General features: G+C 41.5%; 1 protein-coding gene across 1 annotated transcript in view; it reads right to left on the bottom strand.

Moving 5' to 3' along the window:
• Positions 1-1,281: 1,281 nt before the first annotated feature.
• The window catches only part of LOC117732209 (VPS10 domain-containing receptor SorCS1), a 144,361-nt gene continuing 137,396 nt past the window's right edge, over positions 1,282-8,246 (bottom strand). The window contains exons 23-27 of the mRNA XM_034534975.1: positions 7,779-7,913; positions 4,879-4,978; positions 3,789-3,894; positions 3,100-3,257; positions 1,282-1,343 (exon numbers count right to left, since the gene is read on the bottom strand). Of these exons, the coding sequence (XP_034390866.1) occupies positions 1,282-1,343; positions 3,100-3,257; positions 3,789-3,894; positions 4,879-4,978; positions 7,779-7,913 (561 nt within the window). The remainder of the gene's footprint in view (positions 1,344-3,099; positions 3,258-3,788; positions 3,895-4,878; positions 4,979-7,778; positions 7,914-8,246) is intronic.

Genomic DNA, 8,246 nt, shown 5'->3' with positions numbered 1-8,246 from the left:
TCAGATTCTGCACACAAAGTACCACGGGGCTTGACAGCATCCGAACAAGCTAACCATCTGCTTAGCCTGGTAGCATCTGCGCTCTAGTTCTTCTGCTCCTACAGTGTGATATAATGAGCTGGGATGAAGATGGGTGCTACTCGAGAGCGGGTCAGGACATTACCCTAAATGTGTCACCAACCTTAACCAGCCTGGAGCTTGACTGGCCACATTAGGCATTCAAGAATGCAACCTCTTCTTATTCTGTCCAAAAGAACACTCTTGGCCCCAATAAGCACTCTTCCATCTCTCTTAACGCCTCTCTCTCGGTCTCTCTCTTTCCCGTTGCCATGCTCTTTGGATTCTCCCACAAAGTGGTTGCATCTCATTCCAACTGCCATCGTAAATCAGAGCTTTGATAAATTGTACTCTGCCTCCAGCAGGGATGTTGGCTTTGATCGGGGGGCGTGGCTGCGGACCACTTTGGAATACCTATCTTAGTGGGATAGTCCTCCTGTTACCCTTTTACCCCCATTTCCTAAATGTGTAATGGTTCTATTTGATCCCCTGCAGCCTGATGCTGCAGTGTAGCATCAGATGCTGAAGCACAACACATTGTACAAACTGTTATATATCATATGTATCGTACCAGAAACATTGGATTCACAGCAAATGTTAAATGTATCCAGAAAACCAAACCCTGTGTTTTTGTTAATAAATTAAAATCTGAAAAAAGGAAATGTTTCAGTAGAAAATGTGTATTGTGCCATTTATCAGCTTTCCAAGAGATAATGGACCAAAAGCTTTGAAGTACCCTATTTACATTTTATAACAGCATTTCTGTTTAGTATGACACTTGTTATTAAAGTACACAAATTTATAACATAGACATTCATGATTTACAAAATAAATGTGTAATTCACTTCAATAACTTCATGAAAGTATATTTATATGAATAAATAATACACTACTGCTGTTAGCTTCACACAACAGCAAACCAATTTCAGATATGTAAGCAAAACCAAAACATTGTTGCTTATTTCATTTTTTTTCCTCTCAAGATCATGCTGGTGTTCCCTCTGAATTATGTATCTGACTTGTATGGATTCCTAAAATGTTTAATTTATCGCATATATGTTGAAAGAAAATGATAACCTGTACACAGTTTCTTCTGGTTTGAACAGAGCACAGTATATGTGTCAGCACGGTCCAACATGCACAGGTATAAAGCTCAAAACCATTGTGTCCAAACGATAAAAAAGATATCCATGACGCGGCTGGAGTGGTAATCCAGTCCAGAGTTCAGACGATGTACGTGGGGAGTTCTGTGGAGAATGTCACATGTACATGAGGTTTCATACATCCTGGGGATAAACAAGAGAAGGAAACGGGTGTCAGAGGACATGTGGTACTCGTAGCTGAATGAACACTGAGCCGGTCGCACTTGAAATATGCATTGATAAATTCATTGACTTTAGGCCAGACAAGCTGAAAACACAACATCTGACATGTTCATGAGGAAAATATGTTAGCAAACAGTTTAGAACATGGAGCAAACATGGGGCAATGTTAGTATTCTTTTGGAGTTGTGTTTTTGGGAACTCAATGCTTAGACGTCCAAAATGTATTCTCCTTTTAGTTCTGTTTTGGTCTCCACCGCTCTGTAGTTGCTTTAAGCTCCACCATGTTGACCAGCTTGCTGCTAATCCCTATAAACAGACATATGGATGCAGAATCTAGGCACCAGGACAAGCTTCAGGTTTTGGAGGTGTCCTGGTTTCTGTTTGTGGTCAGGTACGTGTCACGTCGGAGCGGACTATGGTGGCATGCGAGGAAAACAGTCGTGACGACGAATTTGCTTTTTATTAGGATTTCTTATCTGTTTATTTAGACGAGTGAGACGTTGTCTCTCAACTCCATCGACATTCTCACGTTGCAAGTTGCTAATCAGAATGGAAGACGCACGGAAGAGGAAGTCTTGGCCCGGATATCTGTTGTCCGGCCATCTGCTGCTACAACAGAACCCGAATCGCTGTCCGCTAACTTGTTGTTCTGTCTGCTTCTTAATGCCGGGAAGTAGAGTAGAGGACACAATAGATATTGATTATTTTTTGGTGGGTCTTTGTTTTGCTGCTGGCCCGGTCCGCAGCACTATATTGCTTAACTCCTGTATCAGTACTAGGAGCCTTTTCTGTGACTGCCATCTACACTAGTTACCACACTGACTATGGATAGGTACGTGATACAACTCTATTTCAAAACATATTAATTCAATTAAATTAAATTCTGTCTATTTTGTATAGCCCAGAATCACAAATTACAAATTTGCCATTGATGTACACATAGTACTTGTAGTTTATTTACTGGAATGCAAGGTTTCAAGTTGCTAAGTTGCACGTCAATATCTACCAGCTTACACCATCTCTCAAAATATGCATTTTAAAGAAACAGGACTTAGCATTGCCTGTTGAATATATGCTAATAACAATAAATGTCAAACCCAACTTATTCATATTTATAGTGCCACAGAAATGTAGCACAGTTTATATCTCCCTGAAAACACTGTAGTCATAAATTCATAAACATCATGTTAGGCCATCACAATCAAACATCATGTTAGAATAATACAGGTGGGTGACAAATTACAGGAAGAACCTGAATAAATCAGGCGAGGCACAGATAAATAAAATGCTAATGTCTCCACACAGGGCACACGGGTTTACTAAATCCTTTGATGAATATGAAAACGATGAATCATGTACGATTCCGTTACAGCACCAAGTTTCAACCCAGCGGCACACCTGTGGGAGATCTTTTCCTTGCACTTGGATTGTTTAATTTGTCACTCATCTGTATTCTTGGGTGATTATTAAAGTGTGACAGCACTGAGGGGATCAATGGAGAAGCAGCTGTTTTTATCATCATACTCATTTTTTTTTTTGCTTAGCTGTCGTTCACCCCGTGACCGGACCATTTCCCTTCTGAGAAAACACACAACAAAAAGCACAGGATGAGTCTCGTGAAAAACAACAACAACACAATGGTGGCAAATAAGCAATGGAGGAAATGGAATGGAGTCGCCCAGTCACAGAGAAGAGTCAAACCAGGGTGGGTGTCTACCTATGGGCCGTGAGTTCAACTCCGTGTCCAGAATCTCCAAAGAATGCACCGAGTCCCGCTGTGAGCCGGCTGTGCCCTCTGTTGGATTAGCTGGACTCATCATTTCTTGTTCTTTTTCGTTCTGCATCTGCGCATAGACGTTGAGGCCTGGGATCTTCCTTGAGGAAAGATTTACAGTGAGGCAAAGGGATAAAGACAGCAGCCTATCTAAAACTAAGAGAGCAAGGACACAACAACCGGGAGCCGTCTGCAACCAGACATTTCTTTTTTACTTATTGTTTGTAACTTTTCACCATATGATTAAGCACAAATGCACGCCGATCCGTACTTACACGGGTACTAAATGCAATACGGTTTGAAAAGCTGAAGTTTTATATTGTCTCTGTACATCTTTATGATCCCTCATGCCCTTTTCCCTTGAAACTGCACCTTGGACATAATTTAACATTTCCCGAAAGGTCAACTGCCCACATTCAAAGGGCTTATTATTGATAGCGGCTGAAGGCTGACTGACATTTCTTTTGCAAAGAATGACCTGACAAAAGAATCTCCTCAGGATTCCAAGAGATGTGTGAGAGCGAAGCCAATTCTCCACTGAGGACAGGCGGCCATCAGCCTCACAGGCAGCTTGTGTTTAATGTGCTGTGATGGGATGGCTGTATACACCAGACATTTCATGAACACTTTACCTCTTGAATTTGTAGATGACAAATACAGCTAAACCCATAACCACCACTGATAACAGCATTAGCATGGCAGAGCCACTGTGGTTCTTGCTGGTGTCCACTAGAGGCGCTGCAGAGACAGGGAGACAAGAGCCACACAGCATAAGCGACGCAACACATCAACACAACCTGTATTTCCACCCAGCTGTATCATGCAATGAGCAGTCAACAAGATCATTTACACCTATTTAAATCATGGATGAATCATTTCAAAATTCTGTATTATGGACTTCTCTTACTCTTTATCTTATAAGCCCCTTTAGGGCAGTAGCAGCATCCCCAATAGGAAGAGGCACACATACTTGTAACGATGCTCACTCTCTGAATGTCTCTGTGTAGCTACATGGTGGGAGCCAATCAGACACAGGGGGTATTAGTTGACGGGGGCAGGAAAAATAATAATATAGCTGATTGTCCACTATGGAAGCCCATTGAAATTAAAATGTAAACAAGAAAATCTAAATGTTATTCCACATTAGCATTATAATGCGAGGGCATATTTAAATGAAAATGCAATAATTAAATTCACAGCAGGTTTGAAAAATGTAATGTCAAATGTTGTTTTCCTTTTCATTTTCAGATGTAATTTTGTAATTTGTGATAATGGACTATACAAAATACACTGAATTGAATTGAATGGTTAGAAACTAGCACTTTTATTTGAATGGTGGCTCAATAACAGAAAACTAGGCTACATTGTCAACTTTAAAATTGACAGTTGAATAGTGGAATGTGGGTTTGAAATGTAATGTCAAAAATCTTGTCGATGTCAATATGGTTATAGAAGGGCCATTTGGTATGTGACAATAAACATTGCATTATTGCGTTTTCATTTGAAAGGTTTTACTCAAATAACACATACATATGTGGAACGTTATAATGCTATTGTGAAATGACATTTTCAAGTGTACATTTTCATTTGAATACAGACCCCCATGGGCTCCCATAAGCCACTGCATTTAGCTCTCCTGATAGTCTGCATGCTTTATATCCTGTCCCAACACCAGAACTACACAGGCCCAGCTGGGCAGCTCTCCACATCCTGTTTGCTTACCTGCTGAAAGGTGTGCCGCGTACACCGTGACTTGGACCCCTGGCCGCAACGTAAACTGGACGAGGTTCTGATTCAAGGCGCCGAGCAGAACCTCAGAGAGCTGTTGAGAACGAAAATACTTTTATTTTGTAGAAAGGAAACCTAATATTATTATTGAGTAAAGTCAAGCCTCATTCTCATGAAGCTCTGGTTTCGACTCGTCATTTAATAACTCCGTTCTGACATTTCAGAGCAAATAGTTTTGTTGTCCTGATCAATCTCACACAGATGCATCCAATACTTTTAATGTCAGACTGAAAAATAATTGAGTCCAAATATCACTTGCCCTTGACAGCACTTCCGCAGGTGTTCTAGTTTAAATGTCTGCCTAGTCAGTTGGTGAATGATTGCCAAATAACAGAAGCGCAGCATAAACAAAACAAGTGTCAGCTCAAGTCAAAGGAAAAGAGGAAGCTGCATCGATGGTCATTTGGAAGGACCTCAAGCGGGCACTGAGATACACCACTGAGTCCAATTAAAGCAACTGTATTGTCAGCACAACAAGATTTTAACACACAATTGACATATTTCCCCCATCATTAACTTGATATGACAAACAAGTTAGCAAACTGGATGTGTAACGTTTTGGACATCCAGCACACAGAGCAGCATTAGTTTCATTTGGAGTCGTGTTTCTGTTTTGCTCCCTACAAAGCCAGACAAGGAATATCTGTCTGAGCAGCTAAATGCTCCACTATCTTCCTTAGCTGCTATGCAATTTTGGTAATCTGCAGTTTGGTGCTGTGGAGGCCATGTACTACAGGGTTTCTTTGGGCAAAAGATGATTGCCTGTTGCAGCTGCAAACTTTATGGGCCAGGAAACCAAAACAATGAGCAAAAAGGAGTCAAAAGATCATTTGGTGTACATAAAAGTGGGCCCAGTGGACACCATGACATCACCCATTGGTTGGTGTACTATTGCTTTGAAGTGCGATATAAATTGGAATGATACATGAGTTTTTGCTAGTGAAAAACAAAGGCTTAGAAAAAAGCTTAAAACAAAATATGCCATGCAGCAAACATGAATAGTCACTTCCTGAGTGTGTGGGGACATGCCCCTCAATGTGACCACACCCTTAATTATGCATAACTATAAGCTTTAATAAAACCCAAACAGAAAACAATTCACTCCGTCTGTACAGTTCTCATGAACTCTTTGTACCAAACTGGAACCATGTTTATGTCTGCTGTAAAGTGTTTAACATGGAGGACTATGGGGGTTGACTCCAAGTGGACATTTGAGGAACTGCAGCTTGGCGTCATTCATCAGACATGGAGATAAATGACACCTTCCACATTACATATGTATTTGATCCATCGTCTTCTATTGCAGCTTTGAGTTCTAAAAGAAATGACCAAATTATGACAACATTACACAAATGATAAGACAAAGTGGAAACGTGGTTACATATCATAGCACAAAAATGACCTCTCTGATGCACTTTAAACACTGCACATTATAAAAGGTAGTATTCAACTGCATTATTTGTGCCCATAATCTGAAGAAAGATCACTGCCTCTGCCAACGCCGACAAGCCCATCTGTGCTTCTCTGTTTACGTAAGTCTTTGTCTGTGGGACCTTTCCACTGTGCTGCATAATGCATATAGGACGAAGCCTCACTTGATCTCTGCTTTCCAGACTGGCAAGTAACCTTTTGGACTGAGAACGTCTAATTTATATATAAACCGGGCGGATTACCCTGACCCATAGGCATAAGCCATTTCCCCACACGGATCCTTTCTTTTATTTACCACTATCCAGAGGCTCTAATCCTTATACAATCCAAACATTAAATGTGTCACTTTTAAATGATACTCTCATACCATGAAACTGTTCTTTCCCAGTTCCATCTGCACTCAAGAACCCCACGTGTATGGAGCTGCATGGAGAAGGCATCACGCGAAACAAAACACGCCATTTTCTCTCTTCAGATCCAAGTTGTTCCTCTGCAGAGGCTTCATTTATCTCATCTGCCTCATTTGCCAAATTAATAGTCATATGAGTAATTTCTGTAGTGCTTCATTCTCCTCTTTATATTTCTTAGCAGTTTAAATTTAGACTATATGCTGTGACTAATTACCTTTTCCCCACTGTATAACCAGGGTCAGTAAATCTATTATACATTCTAATAAGCAGGGCGAGCTCCACACTTTTAACAGGCCAACCTTGAATGAGGATTTATCGCTGGCCTGTGGGAGAGAGGATCTTTCCAGGCAATCAACCAGGTGTGAGCCGGGATGGAAAAGGGAAAATCAGATTGATTTCCTTCCCACTTTCTCCACACACGCCCGTGGAATTCTTCCCACGAAGAGCAGATCCAACGTTCTTATCCGTCATTATCTATTAGCGAGGCTCGGAGCTAATTCGGTCCAATCTTGATATGCCGGTGATTTAGTGAACCAATCAAGCATGATGATTCCTTTGTCTGGCTCCTTAAGGCTCGGGACTTGGGCCCGCCTCCCCCCTCCCCGCCCCGACACCCCACAGGATGTGACTTGGGGGGAGTTTAAAAGCCGTTCCCCCCCCTGATAACGTGTTAATACTTGTCAGGCTTATTGATGAGTCTATTGCAGAGATTCCTCGGGGCGTATTCCAGAATTAGACTCTTTAAAAACACCGGGACATGCTTCGATAGACCGATACTGACACCTGCTGGAGGAAGGGGGAATTTTAAATGTGGGATTATATTTCAAGGAGCAACTACTGGCAGAGCTGCTGCTGGAAAAGAGGATCAACCAGTGACTCACAAAGACAGAGGGAAAAGGCCGCTACGAACACGGTGTTATGGGAGAATTACCTCCAGGATAACGAGGTGGAATCCTTCCGCCTACACAAAGAAGGAATGGCGTGTTGTCTCACCTGGTCTAAATGAGCAGAGCTCTTCTCTGCTTTGCCCTCAGTTAACAGTTTGTCAGGGAGAAGGAAGAACTCGGCTGCTGTGGGTAAACCCGGCAGGACGGTGACCAGAAGCTGGTCCTCTCCGACGCCGGTGGCCTGGGGACAAGACGGAAGGAGAAGGACGAGAGAAAAGAGTTCATCCTTTCATCCAGCACCACGAGTATGACGAGCTGCCATGGAATATGCTTTCTGAGATTCATGCTGGTGTGAACTGGAATTATTACATGAGATAGTTCTTCATTTAAATGACATGTTTGGCAATGTCAGTTATTTAGACACAGTTTTGTATCACTTCTTTAAAGACTTTTATGTCCCTTGGAATAATAGCCTGTTTTAGATTAAACACAGTTTGATTGTATTTTTAAACAAGATCAATTCATTTGAAAAACATTTAAAGAGTTGTAGATTTGCTATTTTAGAAATATATAT

This window comes from Cyclopterus lumpus, chromosome 1 (genome assembly GCF_009769545.1).
Source record: "Cyclopterus lumpus isolate fCycLum1 chromosome 1, fCycLum1.pri, whole genome shotgun sequence".
Taxonomy (NCBI): Eukaryota; Metazoa; Chordata; class Actinopteri; order Perciformes; family Cyclopteridae; genus Cyclopterus; species Cyclopterus lumpus.
The sequence above is the reverse complement of the archived record's forward strand: the minus strand, read 5'-3'. Positions and strand labels throughout refer to the sequence as shown.